The 19933-nt window shown below is 40.0% G+C and overlaps 1 protein-coding gene across 2 annotated transcripts in view; it reads left to right on the top strand.

Annotated features, from left to right (window-relative positions):
• Positions 1-19933, top strand: part of LOC146315483 (protocadherin-15-like) — a 278737-nt gene that overhangs the window by 189704 nt on the left and 69100 nt on the right. For both annotated transcript variants that reach the window (XM_084735432.1, XM_084735431.1), the window contains 5 exons: positions 2902-3207; positions 5295-5525; positions 9208-9324; positions 14506-14646; positions 16766-16878. In XM_084735432.1, the coding sequence (XP_084591558.1) occupies positions 2902-3207; positions 5295-5525; positions 9208-9324; positions 14506-14646; positions 16766-16878 (908 nt within the window). The remainder of the gene's footprint in view (positions 1-2901; positions 3208-5294; positions 5526-9207; positions 9325-14505; positions 14647-16765; positions 16879-19933) is intronic.

Genomic DNA, 19933 nt, shown 5'->3' on the forward strand with positions numbered 1-19933 from the left:
ATCAAGCTGTTTATCACTGTTAATAGAAACTCCAGTCTGCAGTGTAACCCACAAATCTGTAGAATAACAAAAACAGGTTCATATCACATGAACATTTCTGTCCATATTTGCATTCTCCATATCTCATATTCATCTAGATGAGTACTTTCTCTCTCTCTCTCTCTCTCTCTCTCTCTCTCTCATTCTCTGCTGCAAGTCTGCAACACACTTAAATAGCAGGTTTTTCCAGAGGTGAGGAGCGAGCAACACAGAGAGGCACACTGATCATGTGGCCCCCCCATAATAGATCTGGCCCTAAACAATTGCATAGAGAGTTTTTGCCGGTGACCAGCTCTGTTGTCATGTCTGCCAACATCTGCTACAGGTGATGTGGGACCTGTTGACCGGCCTTCCTGCCCTACGCTGACCTCTATAATACACACATTATGTGGAGGCTACAGAATTATGCAAAAAAAAAAAAAGTTATTTGATATTATTGGCTGTGAATTAATTGGATTTCACCTCTTACAATGCCAGGAGCAGTGAGAATGTTTGTTATGCAATCACTGCAGAGAAGTAGTGATCCGTATGCACATATTGACATGATGTGCTTTCATCTGTTTTGCAAAGGCTTAATGCTGAGGTCTAATTTTTAGCCTTGGCTTTGAATATTTGTCAGGCACTCCATGTAAAACAAATTGGAGGCAGCTTTTAGCAACCATGTGTGCATCCTCCCTCCTCTTCCACTGTTCCTCATCGGGCTCTTTTTTCTCCCTCTTTGTACTGCCTTGTCCTTACTTGCACTGAGGTTGAGAAGTTTTTGCCAAACAGACAGATGAAATGTGGCTTGATCTCCCCCTGTCTCTATTTCCTCTCTTCCCCTTCCTCTCTCTGCCTCTCTCTCAATTACAACAAAAAATTGCCACAACGCGGGAAACTGTTGGACTACGAACACACACACACGTATACAGGCATAATAATGACCTGTCATATCCACCCGGGAATTAAATTGTGTAAAGCTGCTAACTTATTTTAGCGCGGCAGGATCATCACAGCATCCCAGAGTAGCACCATGTGCCTCCCTTCTTTTTTATCCAGTTTTTATTTAATTTTATTTAAAGAGTCACATGTGGGCTATTAAACAAATTTACTTTTGGATTTACTTTTGATGCAATGCAGAGTTTTCAGCTCATAAATGAGACCGAGACTTTGATCTCAACATGAAGAACAGGTCTCACAGCTCTAATGGATCATGTAATGTATCACATCAAACTCATGACGGCTGCTATTTGCCTAAAGGGCAATATCTCTGCATTTCAGTTTTAAATTCTGTTATTCATGTGCTGTGTATTGGTGAATAATTATCTCTCTCTGCTCCTGCTTTTATTGATATATGTAAATGGCATCTCAGCATCAGGAGCATCAGAAGAGAAAGGGGTTTTATTGGTGACTTTTTATTGACGTTTTATTTAGCAGGATCACTCACTCATATATTTTGCAGCATAGAAACTCTCTCAGTCTGCTGTAAGATAATGGCCGTTGCAACATTAGTCGACTATTATGCTTCCAGGCTATATTTCAAGTTGTCTCTTTGTTCAGTTTGCGTGGGCATGGACCACTACTCGAACAAGTGCAGATGTGCTGGTGCAGTGAGTTATGGCCATTGTGCTTCACGATTGCTTGAAAACTGCATCAGATAAAACCACAAATGTCAGAGCCTGTTTAGACCTGGTGTTGCCATGAGTCCTTGGTGACGGCTTAGCGGACAGCTCTATGTAGGCGAGTTCATACCAGGCATTACAATGCATCTCCAGATGCATCTTGAGTGACCATTTGTGATTTGATCTCACTTCCCCGCTTTATATGCAAATAAACATTAGGGTTATTTTGTGAGTTGAGTGTCCATGAGTGTCCATTTGGCCTTTTTAATATGAAGATTTGACGATTCTTTTTTTTTTTTTTTTTTTTAGTTCAATGCCAGACTAAACTGCTCTCATAACCCACAATGATCCTCATATTTTACCTGCACTGTCAGCAGCCGGGCAGCAGAGTTCTGTGGTGTGCTGGGATTTTATGACTGAACTATGAGCACAATGCACAATTTTTCTGACTGTGTGTAAATCTGACGCTGTCACATCACAGTTGACAAACAAAAACATTAACGGCCAGAGAAAGTAAAAGTGTAGGTCCTAGTGCACCACAGAGCTGCTTTTCTGTCTGCTCTTCAAAGCTTCTCACAATGTTTTTTTATGAGTAAAATACAACTTCATGTAGTACATTTAATGCCGAATTTACAAGAAGGCACAAATGAAGAATTTGCTGTAGCAGTTTCACTTCCTTGCTCTTTATTGAAATAAACATATTTGTAAAATGCGTTGTTTTTAAGCAGCAGCTCAACAGTAGTAACTGGGTCTGGGACAAACAGACACAATGTTTTGTCCACAAAGGAATAAATAGCTTAATGTATAACATTTGCCAAATACACAAGAAGGCCCAAATAATCAAGAAAGTTTCTAATGTTCCTCACACAACAACTCTGGAAAACAGCATGATTTCTTAAGGGAGTTTGGGGATATTGCAATTAGCTGTGTATTGACAAACATCCGCTAAAGGTAAGAGAGTCAAAACAGATACACATTTGCATTACAGTAATTTTCTATGATCAATTTCAAATGCATCTTGTGTGCGTTCACACCTGTACTAAGAGCTGTCCACTTGTAGTCGGATCCTCCAGGATGCATGTTGTTACTTGGTCTCAACAGGGCCTCAGTAATCAGATCACCCAAACCGAGGTCAAACAAAAAACTTTAGGGGACAGTTAATTAATGTGGGCAAACTGCCCAGATATTAATAATGCATTGAAACAAAGATTTTATTGAAATACCCCTAATGAAGCCCTCTGATCATTTTCTATCTCCTCAGGCCACGGATCCAGATGCAGGGGCTAATGGCGAAGTGCGCTACCGGATTGTGAATCATCCTGACTTGTTTATAATCAGTGCTAACGGCAGCATCTACACAAGAGTGCCTCTTGACCGGGAGCTCAGGAGCCAATATGACCTGGTGGTAGAGGCCTCCGATGGGGCAGTGGATCCACGGCGGACCACCTACACCCTCTCAGTCTGGGTTACAGACATCGATGACAACAGTCCAGTCTTCTCCCAGCAGACGTATGTGGTGAACGTACCTGAGAACAGCCCCGTGGGAACTGTGGTCCTGAAGCTAAGCGTAAGTACTTATCTGCATGTGTTTATTGGTCGTTTTCTCTCTCCCTTTCCATCCCTGTACTTCTCCTGTCACCCTTTATATAATTCAGCATGGGTGCTTGAAACAAGAGTTGTAGTAACAGGCTTTTAGCGTCTTTTAACTTCAAGTGCAAGCAATTTAGTGTTTAAAATGTCAAATGCTTCCAGACGGAAACATTTACACAGCCAGAAATGTACACAGACTTATGTGCACAGGAAAAAGAAACATTTTTTTTTCTCCTGTCATGACAGCTCTGTGGGCATTTTCAGACTATATAGAAAAAGCTACATTTTTCAAGTCATAACCAGACATTAGTAGGGGATAATATGATCATTAATCCTGACAAACATTAATGTAATGCTTTTCAAATTCAGCTTTTCAACTTGGTGGATAAATTCAGTGCCTCAAAAGTCAGTGCATATGTTTGCACTCAAGTGAGGTACAAGGAGACCACGTGTGTGCAGGGCAAACACAGACCGGAGGGGCGAGTAATTGCTGGCAGATTGCGAGTGACACTTCCCAGAGAGGGATAAAGCAAGAGGAGAGGGTGAGAAGCAGGAGGGGTGAGGGTTGAGGGTGAGGGGTGTGAGTGGCAGTGGCACTGTGACACCATTAATCTCAGAGACAACGTCACCTCAAGTCTAAACGGACGGGGGGTAGCTGGCAAGACACCTGAAGAGAGAAGTAGACTCAAAGAAGTGGCTGAGTTGGGTGACTTGAAACCTCCTGCTTAAACCTCCTCATCCCCATCCTCGTCATCTTCATTTCCTGTTGCAGGAGCCTTTGCAAACTATATCTAGAGTCGGGCTGGGGCGATTTGTCAACATCATCAATTACGTTGATTTGCATAGCGTGCATCGATGCGTCTCATGAACTGCTGTGCCTGGTCAAAGCATGGATTTACCCAGAGAAATGGCTGCAGCCAATAGCCTGCGATCGCCTGTGATCGTCTAAATTGCGGGAGTATATTAGATAGAGATGCAACAGTATACCTCTCTATAAGCTGCACAAACTGGAAATGGCTTATCACAACATTGCAACTGCTCTGTACGAGCACTTGAAGCTAAAGTGCTCTGTCAAGCAGGAGCAACAGCAAGACAGCAGTGAAACTGTACTGTCCTACTAACTTTTTCTCTGCACAAGATTAGGATTATCAACACGCCAATGTGTTTCTGTTAGCAGTAGCCCTATACAATTGATTTTCATCTCCGCAATGTTAAAAGTAATTCCTGACTGTTGATACAGTCTGTAAATCATTTCACTTATTTTTATTGACCCATAGTGATGCAGAAATACACTGGGCAGTGATTATCTTAGCTACACAGTACTCCAGTGATTTAAGTTTTAAGCCAAGTACCAGTACAGGGAAAGGTTTGACATAGTGATTAAATTAATATGTGTCACAGCAATCCTTTCGAATTTGAGCCCCAGTATTTTTCTGATCAGGATTCTGACAAATAGGGTCAATTAAAAAGACTTAAATATGGTCTGGATTAGACTAATTTTAACATATGCCAACTTTATCATTACTCTAATCTGCTATATCTTTTTTTCATGATTATGGTTGAATATTGAATATTATAATATTAATGAGACAAGTTTTTGATATTTATTTTGGGTAGATTAATTGTTATATTAATTGAATAATAAAATAAATAAAATCTTTAGAATATCTGATAAATTAGTCATTAGATTAGTTGACTAATTCCCAAAACAATCTTTAGATCAATCATTTAAAAATAATTGTTGGGTGCAGCTCTAGTAGAGTTGTGATTTTATGCAATAAGAACGAACTTAAGCTTTCCTTAGTGGTTTAATTTAATCAGAACCTATTAATGATTGATGTAAGTAACCCCTACAGCATAAAATGCTGAATCGAAATAGAAACATTAATATTTCATGTCCACAGCCACAGTGCTTATATCTCTGTATATGTATAATTTTGAAAATATGTGTGGCTCAATCTCTTTCTCCTTCTATCACCCCACTTTTTCTCCACACGTCCTCTGTTGTGTTTAATGTCCTGTAGTTGTTTTTCGAACTCAACCTTCTCCTCGTCCTTCTCATAGGCGGTGGACTCAGATCTCTTCTCCAATGTCACATATCGGATCAAGACTGAATCGGCCAGACAGCTGTTCTCTCTGAACCCTGTCACGGGGGAGTTAGCTGTGCTGCAGACCCTGGACTTTGAGAACCTGGCAGCTATGGGCATGGGGGCCTCTTACACCTTCCAGGTGGAAGCTGTCGACCAAGGAGGGGTCATGCCCCCAGGGCAAGCTACCGTCACGGTCCGCATCACGGTAAGAGCCCCTGGACAGACAGTCCCCCACAGCCTCTCAGTGGTCTCTTCTCTTTCCATCTATCCTCATTGTCCCTCAGGAGCTGCAGCACTGGCAGTGAATATGTGGTGAGTCATTAGCACAGTTTTACAGTAGTAGCAGCTCACCACGGGCCAAAAGGGGATTGGGGGCTTATTGTACAGTACTGCACCTGCGCTGCTTCTATGATGTGAAATTCAGTGTTGCAGCACGAAAGCTGAGTGCATTGCCTCTGTAAAACACGTTTTGGCCTCCCGACCTGCTTGTCCTTGTCGCATCATCGGGACAAAGACAGTTTGATGGATAGGTGTTTTTGCCTTGCCCACTGTGCTGTTCCAGATCTGAATGACTCATTAGCTTTGTGACAGCAATTATGTCAGGTTTTCCAGGAGCTTGTATTCCCTTTACAACCTTTCAAGAGATTAACAGCTGAATCCCAACGAAAGGATTAGACGCCTTGCGTTGTGATTCTGTTCGTGTGTGTGATGTGTGTTTGTGCGTGTTAATGGTTGTGCGTGTTTTTGCTGTCTCAGTAATTCTGTGCCTCAAAATCTGTGCATTCACATTTATCGCTCTGTATGAATTCAGTCCACCCCTAGTGACTGTCTCAAAGTCTGCAGAATTAAGCTGTCTATATTACATTGAATGGGAGGAAGTGCTTAAGCTTATTCAAGCAGGCTCACTGCATGCTCCGCCAACCTGTAGAGTGAGTTTGTCCTCCGATAAGGACACGCTTTGTTGCAGTGTTCGTGCTGTCACCCAGGAACTGCGTTTGATAGGATAAGGCATCGCACAGCCACTGATATCAAACCAATGTGTGTTATTTGAAATGGCAGACATGAATTAGAATGAGCCTAATGGATTCACACAGGCTTCTCAGGGACTTGAGATGGAGCTGATTCCACTTCCTTCTTCATATAACACCTCCAGAGGGCTATTTGAAGTTGCTGGTGTTTGATTTCCCCTTGTATTGTTTTGTTGTTGTCTCTTTCGTCGGATGCCTTGCAGTGATGGATTGCGTGTCCTGTGTGTCTTGTTCCGAATGAATCTCCCAAACTTTTTCTTCTATTCTTGTGCTTCAGAAATCTAAGACAGACACACTGTGTGTGTTAGTAGGTATGGAGAAAGAGCACTGTATGTGTGCACACATCGCACATGCGTGTTTCACGCAAACACAAGTGTGTTTGTGCAACACTTGCAGCACAAGGATCAGGCTTTGTTGTTCAAAGTAAGACTGGATCATAGATTTTCTGCTCGGAAACACTAACCCTGTGTATAGATCAAAGTGAGGCTGCCCTCCACCACTGAGTTGATAGAACACATACTGTTGCCCATGGCTCAGTCAAAACAGTGGAAAGTAAAGAGAGAAGTCAAGAGAAAGGAAGATCAGGCTCCAACAGTTATGCTACAGACTGGAGTTAAGCTATTCCTGAGAGATATGTGAATGGCTTACTGAGTTTGCATTCTCACAAAGCAAAGCAAGGGTTCTACAGTTAACAAGATTTCATTTCTTCGCAGAGCTCTGCTGTGCATTATTTAGAGGGAGGAGGTGATTATAAGCAGTGGTGATGTTAAGTTCCCACATGTGAGAAGCATCAGGAGAATGATATCGCTGAATCCAAACAAAATGGTTTTATTGGCTTTAGGGGATTCGCGAAGAGAAAAGATGGGATAATAGGGCAGAGGTCGAAGCGGTCTTGTTGTGTGTGGCTATGTATGAAACGATTACTGAAGTCAAGAGAAACTACGATACAATTCCCAATAATTAGTTTGACCACTTCAATTTATCATTAAACTGGAAAAACTTATAGTAAATACTGGCCAACGTTAACCAAAGTTAGCAACAGTCATTCAACAACATGGGTGTGTTTAGCGTCAGTGAAAACACTGACATCACAAAGTTCACAATGTCATTTCAAATCATTCAGGAGTTTTCAAAATAAAACTTGGTAAAATGATTTCATTGTGTTTAACAATACTTTTTGAACATTTTCTGCACATTTTAACAAAACAAGAATAATGCTGATAGTTAGCCACCAGTTTTCCAAAGGTCCGTCCAGCAAAATTACACTGTAAACACTTCATAGTTCTCATTTTAACCTGACGTATATGTGCCATAGCAGTTCTTATGAGTCAAGCTAGATTTTCCGGATTGTTCGGTATCAAGAACGGGTATTAAATTGTCCTGCTTCCTGATTGGCCAGTACCAAAATGTTGTAACATTTTTATGTAATGTTTTATGTAGCATTTTTATGTAACGCTGATTGTGCACTAAAGGCCACAATCAGACAGAGTCAGGTGGTACGGTGATTAGCCACAGGCTTGTGTATTGGTGTGAGGAGGTGTTATTTTGTGACTAGAACATAACCGCTGCGAAACAATCACAGCTACTCTTTCTCTCAAACAAATGGACAGAAACACAATGCAAGCTTCTTGATGTCGCTATTTTGCAGCATAAAGTGCAGCCAGATGCAGACATCAAAGCTGGGTACACGAAATGAACATTGCTTTTTTATTCCGGCTTACGCTCCTGCTAACGTGTCCGTGCCAGTGTGCGCTTCAGAGTCTGAGCGAGGGAGTGAACGTAGCAGTATAAATGCATAAATGCTGCAACTCTTCAAGATCCAAGCCAGTTTCCCGTGTCTTGAATGCTGCTGAGGGGGCTTAGCTCCAAATTAGTGACAGCTTTGACACATGCTTGCTTAAGCTGACCTTTAAGGTGGACCAGGCGAAGCTACCAGCCATCATTTAATGACAAGCTGCTCCTCCTTTGCTCAGGAGATGGCCACAGCCCTTAACCCCAATAATCAGTTACCCTCAGTTAAAATCTTTTCACATCTTTACACACCATGTCATTATTTTTTGCATCAGATTATGGGAGATAGTATCATAAGTATCAGCACTGATAAGCAGTTAGATTGAAACCTAACAATGCCCATCATTAATCTTCAGAGCATAAAATATTACTAAATTTTTGTTGCTTGTAAACATGATAAGCAATTAGCTTTTATTTCTATCATCTTATTTAGCAGCGTCAAAAAAGCTCATCTGCTGACCTCCCATCATCAAGTACTGTAGATCTGAATGTTTATGTTTATCAGTGAAGATAATCTAAACACAAAGAAAAATGCTTTAATTATAAGATGTGTAATTTCACAGCAGCAGCAGCATTCTAATTCTGTCACAATTTAATTAAATGCTGTGATTAATTACTGATACATTAACACAAGGCTTAGGAAAAAAAGGAAAATGTTATTCATTTGCACTGTATGTACACATTTTCAGTGGGTAATTGTATATTTCAAAGCACTGTAGTTTAAGAATATGGATTATTCTTATTTGTAATGTTGTGATTAAAGAACATGTTCATATTTACATTCAGCTCAAACGCACAGTTTTTAAAGTGTTTGGACAAAGCCTGGGGGCATGGTGAATTACTGCAGTGGGACAATTTGCCTGAATCCACAATAACTTGCTGGAAGTGTTAGCTGAAATTAAACAAAGCAGCAGCTGCAGATTCTGCACTGCTACAATATTGGTCGTTCAGCATGCAGACGGCATCAGCCAAAGTAGCAGTGGACTACACTGAAGCCATCCACGGCTACAAATATCACCAATCCATAACTGATACACCTACATTTATGGCATCTCTGTTTGTTTCCAGGACATGAATGACTTCTCACCCGTGTTTAGCCAAGACCTGTACAAGGGCATGGTGGCACCCAATGCAGAGAAAGGAACAGTCATTACAACTGTTTTTGCTGAAGACCAAGACCCTCCAGTGAGTATTAAAGCACAACACGCAACATTACATCATTAGGTGTTAAATTTCAAAGCACATGAAGCCTTTATATGTGTCTTTATTAAAGGTAGCAGAGATAAAAGCCTTGTTCGGGGATTTCTACCTCCTCACTACATGTTGCTCTTAGAGCATCATCCAATTACAGGTGTAGCATTTGACACGATGCATTTTAAAGATGTTTTCCAGACTCAGATGCTCTCATTAGAGCTACAGTACTGTATGTATTTATTGTGAGGCGGCTCTTGTGTAGCATCCTCACTTGTATGAGTCATCTACCAGTTGCCTCAGACAGAGATATGTTTCCTCAGACTGCTTTACCTCTCTATATCTGAGCAGGTTCTCTTGGGACTGGAGCTATGAAGAGTTTTTCCTTTTTTTTTCTTTTTTTTTTTTTGGAATCTGCAAACCATGGAACAAAATTACACAATGCAGAAGAGAAATTGTGACATCCTGTTGAGAAAAGAAATTGTATGACTAACAGGAGGCAACACAGGAGCAATGGAAAACATTCATTTTTGTGGGGTGTGGATGCATCACATGACCTTTTTTAGTTGTCACTGACTGGGTTGCACCAACAAAGATTAATTTAATCTAAGATTAGTTATAATCAGAGTTGATCAAATCTAGGTTTAAAATGAGTAAATCCAGATTAAAATTAAGCAGAGCTTGGTTGCACAATTAAAAATGAATCTCTGTTTAGTAAATCTATTTCATTTCAATTTACACAAACAAACTTAGAGTTTAAACCCTTTTACTCCTTACACATTGGCACCAATGTGGTAGGAACAAAAAAAGCACAAATCTCAGGTGTAATATGTAGATGTTTGCTCACCCAAATTAAAATGAATAAATGCATAAAAGTTTGTGTGCTGTTAGAAAAAGCGGGGCAAAACTGTTAACTTTTGGATGCTCTGAATTTCTTACCAAAATATATTATTTGCCAGCTAGCTAAAAAGTTAACAACATATTACATTGTTTGCTAATTAACTAAAACATAATTTAAATTATGTTAAACCATGATTTACTCAGGTTAAAAAATGAATCCTTGTTGGTGCAACCCTGCCATTGAGTCTGTCAGTAGCACAACACTTATATTAAGGAAAGTCCTGAGACTGTTTTGTTCCACCTCATTCACCTCAGCTGAACTGCTTTTATTGGCAGTACCACCCACCTTAATATTTTATTGCACTTGGTGAGTCAGCAGTCTTCTTGCTCATGTCCTCTCTTTCTTTTTGGTACAGATGTTTTTTTTTTTTCATGGACACTCCACCAAACCAGCCTTTTCTCTTATAACAGTCTTTTTTAGTTTATTTTCATATTTTCACTTTGAAAAAAAAAAAGGAATAGGAATCCCCCAATGACTTCCCCGCCTTTCCAAAGCAGCTCGCAGCTCCGAATGTGTTTTTTCAGAAAAGTCCTGTACGACTGGACTCGATGCTTGTTATCAGTGTCCCTCCTGCCGGTGGGATCTCGCCGGGGCTGAGTGAGCCTGTATTCTGTCTGCAGCACATAAATGCTGAGGGATATGGATGCCTGTCAGTCCCAGCTGTGGGTGGTAAAACATCTCAAGAGCGCCACAATGACTGCTGTCCATCTCACTTCCTCCCTCTCAGAGGGAAACTCTAACTCCTCCTGCTTTTCCAGCTTGCTGTCTACACACGTCCAACACCTCATTTCTAAAGGAGAAATCCGTAATATCTTCGGTGTAATAAATCATAAAATGACTGAGATTAAGAAAACATGCTAAATTGACGCTTCTCTAATAACAACGCTGCGGCTGTGATGTCCTCTTTTGAAATTTCTTCTCCAGTCCCTAACTTGTGTTACTGGTTGCCCTTTTCATGTTAATTAGAGATAAAACTAATGCTGAGTATTTTCTGAGTGAGATAGTGTCTCGTTATGAGTCATAAGAAATTGATCTCCAACTCCACAGTGTGTGTTTTCACAGCAGTGGGCTTTTGTTTTCAGGATAATAGAGTTATGCTTTATGTTGACAGACAATTGATAGTTATAAACAGCTGATTAGCTCACAGTGTACGATCCTTCATAGCTTGTTATGGTCAATTACAGTGTGGCACTTGTCTTGTGCTCCTGCAGTCCGTGGCTCCAACTCAGTGTTTGTACTGCAGTGCTTATTTTTGGACGTGCAATTATTACATACTGCTACTTTAATGTGAGCGTATGTCTTTCCCCCTCGTACAGATTTCACCCTGAACCACTATTATACAGTAGAAAAAATCCGGCAGTGCTGAAATAAGAGGGAAATCATCATTATGTTACCATGAGCACAAAGGCAGCGAGTGAGACATGGGAGTGACTCTGCAAAGTGGTTTGACAGACAGAAGGGATTAGATTTCCTAACAGGAGCCGACTAACCCAGTCTCTTATTGACCTGGATTTGGGAGCTCAAAGCATTTTATTGACAGGATGCCTGTCATAGACACCTCTGATGGAACAGAGCTTAGTCTAGTGCTTGCTAAAAACACACACAAACGTGTGCACACACACACACACACTCTCTCTCTATTACACAGGCTCATAAAAACCTGCACACACAAAGAAAGACAGAGACGAAGAGACTCTCCGACTCACAGTCTTGATGCGACAAACATGAGACATGCATATTTTGTCTGAAGGTTTTAATGGTGCAGATCATTCCTGCTCCTGTTCTTATTTTTGTGTGCACATTTTGGAAAGAAAGCAGACTATCTTTCCACCTTTACCTTGGGAGAAGTGATACTAATGGTTTTTATAAAGTGACAGTATTTTTGGCGGTGCCACTCAACCCCATAATGTCAGTGTTAATATCCCCCTGAATGAGAGAGGAGATCACCATGGAGACAAATGCTGTGTTTTCCTCAGCACAATGTTAAAGAGTCTTTTATTTGTGACTGAAAACCAAAATTTCTTTTCTTCTGTGGCGTTGTTCATCACTGCAGAGGAAGTTTACTCTTCTTATCAGGCATTAATCATTTCACAACCTTACTGATGACATTGTGTTACTGTGTTGACAGTGCTGTTTCACACTCTCAGCTTAAGCCTTGCTGTTGGGTTGTGCGTCTCTGGAGCATCATTCAGTGCTTCTGAGCTTATTCTTTAATTCATGAACTGGCTATTTCACACTAAAGAGAATTGGATTCTTATAAAAGAAATACAAGCAAAACAAAAAGTACATTTGAAAGTCATCTCTCTTTAAAATTTTGCTGTAGTTTGCAATAAGGAAGAATTATTTTTATATAGTACTAGTGCTTGTAAAGTACTAAGTACTTTGTCTTTGCCAGATAAGAAAGGGCAGAGATGTGGACTCGAGTCACAAATTGTATGACTTAACTTGGCAAAATCAAAATACATTTACAACTTGACTTGGACTTGAACACCAATGACTTGTCTTTTGAATTTAAAATACTTGATACCTTCCTGCAAGTCCAAAGCTTAAAAAGTGTGCCATGAATCAGTTCATTTCCCTTTGTTGCTATTCAAGTCCACACTTAGGGCTTTTCTGTGCAACATTTCTGCATGAAAATGTCTAAAGACACAAGACATATGTTATATGTTTTGTTAAGCTGTGTATGTATATTATTTCAGATGTTTCAAACAATGTTCAAAGGCTGAAAAATCCATAATTTATTCTAGGTAAGGGCATGTTTCTTGCTAGCTAGTTGCTGTAACTGTTAGAGATTGAGGAAGGAAGCCAGTGCATATGACTAAACAGAACGTGAATTACACTTTAATATTAAATTGTCTGTGAACATGATTTCTACCTGAGTCATGTCAGATACATTTTCATCAATTATGGTGGTCATTTAAAAGTGAAGATAACAACTTCCCTGCAATACAATCAGTTAAACTATTTTTTTTAACAACAAACTTTGTTTAAGGGCTGTCCAGGGTTACCCTAACATCTAAAAGTTACAAGGTTCTTTCATAAGGAAGACATAGCTGACCTATTCACTTTTGTTTCACCCTGGACTTAAGCTAGCTAATGTTAGTGGTTAGTATAGTTAGTATAATGTTAAGTGACTAACATAAATGATAAAGTCTGCTAACGTGACATTAGCACTTAAGACAGTTTTAAAGAATATTGTGTTTCAAGTGAGGAAAGTTGGCTTATGATATCATGTTTTTATTTGTTTGCTTCTGTATGGCCCTGATATTCTGCCGCAAAATTAGACACTGTATGGCTTTCAAAGAGCAAACTAATGATACAAGTGGGAAGAACAAGTAGAGGCTGGCTGCTGTTACTAAGTTGACTGCACTGTATGCTCAGCCTTGATCAAAGCACTTTTTACCATCCCTGCACTATGGAGGGGTTGCTACCAAAGCCACTGTATTAGATTCTTCTCTGGGAGGTGTTTTTTTATTAATGCTCCTGTCCTGACATCTTTTCCATTACATGTTAGAAAACAAGTTGAAGAGCTTTTAGAGATGAGGCCCTTTTTCTGAGAATCCCCTTAGCGAATTCACTCAGATAGTTTTGTAACCTCTTAGAGACACATTTGTGTGAGTAAGCCTCCCGAGGGATCCACTGCTACTACAGGATTTACCTCTCTCTAGCCCCAGGTTTTACCCAGTCCCCGGGGAGCAGAATCAGTTCAGGCGAGGGAGCACAGCTTCAAAAAGCTTATTAAAAATCAGACTGAATTTGAAGTCCAAAGGGATGAAACCGAAATAAGATAAGCTATAGAGGTGATTAGTAATCAGGAACCATGATTAATCTTAATCAAAGGGTCATATTAAAGTCTAGGCTCTCGCTAATGAATGTAAGTGTGTTTCTCTGGAGACTAGAGGGGCGAGTTTAATGGAGAAGTTTTTTATTCTAAATGAAAGGGAAGAGGCTTGAATCAATGAATAACAGTGAGTTTATATTAGGCTGCCTGATGAGGAGAGTGAGACATTTGGATTTTTTTAGACTACAGAGAGAGAAGAGCAGCCATTTCTTATTTTAACCACTTCAACATGATGAAAAAAACAAAAAAAGTTGTCTCCTGAAGAAAACAGCATTGTTATTATACCCTTATGGCTTCAACACATTACCTAATTATTTTGACATGCTCTCATTCCATCTTCATGTCGTCATGTGGAAATGTGAAAGGTGATGTCCAGATAATTGGACTGTTGTTGGACTGATTTAGCTCGTGTCCTCCTTTCTCCTTCCTCCAGGGCACTCCGGCCAGTTTTGTCCGCTACAGAGTGGACCTGGACAGGTCACCGTACAGTGGGAGCATCTTTGATGTGGAGGAGGTAACCGGAAGAGTCATCACGAAGGTCAACCTCAATGAAGAGCCCAGCGTCACTTTTAAGGTGAGTGGCTGTGATTACGGTGACAATGGCAGTGATAAGCTGCTGCTGTCTGTCACGTCAATGCATCACCTCTAAGATATTATCATGAGCATGAAGATAAGGTATTATTTTCATTATTTTGTCATTCAGTCAGGGACATTTAGAGTGGAACCAGGAATTGTACATTCATAGTGAATGGATGTATTGTTATATTTGCCAGAAAGGAATCTGGGGTGGTATTACAGAAATTTCGCGTATTTGGTCTTGAGTTGAGGTGGAAAGGGACTAATACAGGATTTTCCCAATTTGGTATTACAGAAGCAAACTAACTGAATGATTTTTCTTTTATCTCAGGTTTGAAAATCTCAAATACTCAATTTAACATCACTTGAGCAACTGACACTACTCTTCTGATCTTGCCAAGTTAAAGAGCTCAGTGTTACTGTTGGTTTTTGTCTTTGAAACGTACTGAAACATACATTCAAGCAGAAAAAAAATGGATCCGATACGATGACAGATGCTCAACTTCAAGACAGATGAGTTGATGAGGTGTTTGTAACATCTGTAGAGAAATCTAAGGATGTTCTTGTTGGGAAATTTACAACAACTGTATGTTGTACCAGGCTGTAAACATGGTTATTTCTGCTGTACAGTGTAGGTTTTAATGTGGGAGACTATGGGGTCTTGACTCAGTTTTGGAAGCAGCCTCAGAGCACCAGTACCAAGTACCAGTTTTTGGTACTTACAAGTTGGATTCATTTTTCACCCTGGAGGCTGCGGCTTTGTGGCAGCAGTCAGTATTAGTTTTAGAGTATTAGCAGAGTGACGGTGAGGCATCAATTTAAAATGTCAGCTTATGGTTTGCTCTACACTTGCATGATTATTATTTGACATACTCAGCTGACCACAGAGTTGAACTATTGAAAGCATGACTTCAGTGCTCTGCTCTACTATTAAAGTCTAAATTTTGCTAGAATTTAAAAAATGATTTTAATAAAAAGGCAAATGTTAAACTTATTTAACAAAATTGTCAAGTCAAAGTATGCACAAAATACTTACATTAGCTTTCAACATTTGACATGTTATCATGATATTAAAAACGTCCCCAAATTGTCTTTTATTAAATAATAATAAACTTTAATTTTTCTTTGAACTTAAAGTGTTTTTGCTTATCTTCTTAAATAGAATAAAAAGTAGCCAGCTATGACCTAAGCATGTGCAAAAAATTGAATTGAATTGTCTTTGGCAATGAATGTTTGAATTATATATGTACAAATGCAAAACTAAAACAATGCAGTAGGCATTAGCAACCCTTTTAGAAAACAAAATAACAATAATTAAATAAAATACTCATATTACTGCCATATTACATTATTCAGTATATAATTACATCCTTAATGTTTACTGCTCTGCATCACGTGTCTGTGTGATATCAGCTGCAGTGAAGATCACCAGGTCTTGTTTGTTTATACTGACTTTTATAATAATTGAATAACATTTTTTAGGGCATTATGACTTTGTCTCCTGAATGGTCTCAGTGATCATGCCATTGCCTCTCTCGTGTCTGCGACCAGTGATATTGAGTTTTCTTATTGATCAAAAAAATTCCCTCCCAGGTGCTCACATTTTTTTCTTCCCCCTCCTAAGGTGACCTTACATAGAAACATTTGTAGCCGTGAATGGTGGACCAGGTGCTTCAGGATATTAAATCCTAATGGGGATTCGTCACTTACATTCCCATGTTGTGTGCATGTACCTCTATCTGTCTCCTGTTTTCTCTCCTGTTTTCCTTTCTGTGTTTCTTTAAACATTTGTCTGTGTTTCTTCTCTTTCTGTCTGTCTCTGCCCCACTCCCCCTCTGCTTCCCCCAGGCCCCATTCTCCACAGTCTATGAATGTAGATCAATACATTCATACTCACTCTCTGGGAGCTTTGCAGGCTGCTCGCCAGATCCTATTTTGCCAGTCTGTCTTTATTAGGATGCCGAACATGTCTGCAAAAAAAAAAAAAATGCCTGGCAACCTCAGAAAGGGAATTATTTGTGTAGTGAGTAGTTGTATGGTAAAAAAAAAACAAAATGTAATGCTTTTGTGCTTGCCTGTGTGTTGCTTACGTGTTTGCGCTCTCTTGCCCGCTGCAGTTGTTCGTGATAGCCTACGATGACGGGGAGCCGGTGAAGTCTAACAGCACTTTAGTGGAGATCACTGTCCTTCAGCCTTCACGCATCCCAATCTTCACCCAGGAGGAGTACAGGTATGTCTCCTTGACACAACTGTTGATGCAGCTGCCTCTGCCTGTAAATTCACACATCAAACAGCAGCTCAGGTCTGCGGCGCCGGGCAGGGTGAGATGGCGAAAAAGGCTGCAGAAAGTGGACGAGGTATCTTAAGAACACATTGACACACACTCACATCTGTGGTCACATCTTCTATTCAGCTTCTCTAATACTTTGATTAATATTTTATCACTTGGTGAATTATACATTCTACCTTGAACTGCCGCAAATATCCGTGAAGCCACTACTCCTCATGCATTTATTACCTTGTATTAACGATGGTGATCTGCGCATTATTGTGTTCTTGTTGCCACCGCTCGGTGAAGTGGCCCCGGTTTTGATTCTGCGACTCCATCTTTGTCATGCTCTCTTTTCTGTGCATGACTGATTAATGAGCTTGGAGTGCAAATATGCATTAGAGCTTGGGGGTAGATGCCGCAGATCATCGCCGCTGTAAACCACATTTGTTTCTCTCCGAGGGCAAAGCAGGGCTTCCCTCTGAGTTTATTAAGAGTCCCTTTTGACAAGATTAAGTGTTTAGACTGTTAAACTGGCAGAGAGAGATGCAGGGTGAGGGAACATAATCTATAGTGCTCTGAGATGACTGTCTGCTACACACACGATATACGGCTCCACTGGGCCGGGGCTGAATGCTGGGTGGAGTTTGACTGTGCTGATGTTACTGATGTGACTCAGGAGGAGGCCAAGAAGTCATTTATAATTAAAAATAAACATGGATTATTAACACTCTAGCTGAGGCAGCTTTCAAAAATCTTCCATGATCAGTGTTGTAACACCATTAAACTTTCTATTAGTGGTAGAAAGTAACCAATGAGACGCAACAAGCTGAACTTTGTATTAAATCTGTTATTTTATTAGACAGTAAACAAAGACTGCTACACCCTAGTTAGAGACTATACACTTAACATACTAATAGGCAGTAATCTGTATCAAATTAGATAAAAACTAGACATAATAATATTATGTTCTTTATTAAACAGCATTTTACAGAATAACTGCTGCTTATTAGATCATTATGAATCTTTAGTAGATGGTAATTAGAGACACATTAAAACAGAATTGTACTTTTAACTAAAGTATATTATTTCACACTGTTAGATTCTTATTAGAGGGTAAGAGGGTAAGTAGAGACACAAATTGCAAATCTGCCCACAGTTTTACAATAAGTCTGTGCAGAGAAAAGATTCCTCTACCTCTTTAATTTACATAATGTTTTTAAATGAGGAAGTAGAAAATATGATTTCACTTTAGTTTACAGTACAGTTCTGTTGCAATATATCCATAATTACCTCTAAGACAGTTTAATAAAGGTCTAATAAAGGGTGTACTACTGTAACTTCAGTTACTTTACAGAGTTGGATTATTAATACAAAATATAATCCACCATTAAAAGCTGATACTTTAATATAGATTACTCTTCCCAGCAGTGTATAAAGTAGCCACAATTTTATTTAAGATGGGACAAGGCACATCATTTAAGTCCAATCATGTTAGTGTGTCAGATTTAGCCAAGTACATATTTTTGGTGAAAGTAGAAGTCATTCAACTTTTTTAATCAAGTAAAGCTAAAAAGGTACAGGCTCCCAAATGTACTCAAAAGTATAAAAATAAGAAGTATCCCTGTGTCTGTGCAAAGCTCACTGAACCTCTCCTTTTCTGTGCGGCTGAGTCTCCTCCTCTTGTTGTTTTTGTCTTGTTGCATCTGTCGTGTGTGATATGCACTGATGGATACACCAAGGGATCGTCTTTTCTGTTTGTTATTTTACCATTCGTTTATGTTGAAATCAGTTTTTGATGATATGAAAGTGACATGCAACGATGCAAAATAAAAATAATCAATAATTCCCCTCAGGTGCATCAAACTCAAGTAACAAGCCTGTTTTGGAAATATAAGGAACTAGAACGTAGATATTTGTGTCAAAACAGGGAGTAGAAGTAAAAAGTTGTCAGAAAAATAAATACTCAAGCAAAGTACAGATACCTTAAGTACAGTAACAAAGTGTTTGTACTACGCGACTTTCCACCTCTGGGATCACTGCTTTGACAAAAGATCTGACTACTTCTCCTATTATGTTGTGCTGCAGTGGGTACCTGTCTGCAATGTTGAGGAGATCCTCGCCAGACTCTAAAACTTTAAGGTCTGAAGGCAAAGTTGCCTGGCACAATGCAGTCTCTTGGAGCTTAAACTAAAGCTTGTTTTAAGTGGATTGATTTACTAGCTTGTGTGTCAGTCAGAGCAGGGAGTCTTGGCAGACTATCTTCTGTAAGAGAATTTGATATACCTTTATGCATCAGACAGGGAGGGTAAGTCCTGCCCAACTTGTCAACTTGTTTGTTCTCTTTTTGCTCATCTTTTGTGAATGTGTTGTATTTGTCTGTTTCTTCATACAGATGAGTGTGTGTGGATTGAGCACATCCTTTATAATGCAGCACTTTCTGTGTGTGCTCACGTTCTCCTGTTGCTCAGCTTTATTCAGTGATTGATACACAGCGCGGTGGCAGAGCCGTTGAAAGGCCATTGATTAATGCTTTGAGTGAGTGCTCCGTCTGACACACACACACACGGCAGGTCGGGACCATAGGCGCAGACCTCTGTAGGGCATCATATCGACAATGCTAACCATACACAGTGGCAGGCCTGCTGTAAATTGTGAGCCATGAAAGCATTAGCCAGGTGCTCGAGCTTCTCCTGCTGGACGAGGCGCTCTCCAGCGGAGAGCGTCCAATCTGCTCACTCTGCGATGAACTGTCTCCTCATTCCTCGTCTCTCTATCTCTCCCCGAGGAACCTTCTGAGCACAAATCACTCTCTAAATGTCCACAGAAGATCTCGTCTGTCTCTGTGAAGGCAGTTAGTTATAGCAGCAATCAGGTAAGCTATGCCTGCAGCTCCAGAGCACACAATTAAAACAACTCTGCAGGGCTTTGGCTGACTTAATGATTTCTGCTCCTGCTTTATGGTTGGTCCCCTCCATCTGTCAGAGGGAAATGAGGGGCTCCCAGTCATTGTTGG

This window comes from Lutjanus erythropterus, chromosome 14 (genome assembly GCF_056507025.1).
Source record: "Lutjanus erythropterus isolate fLutEry1 chromosome 14, fLutEry1.hap2, whole genome shotgun sequence".
Classification (NCBI taxonomy): Eukaryota; Metazoa; Chordata; class Actinopteri; order Lutjaniformes; family Lutjanidae; genus Lutjanus; species Lutjanus erythropterus.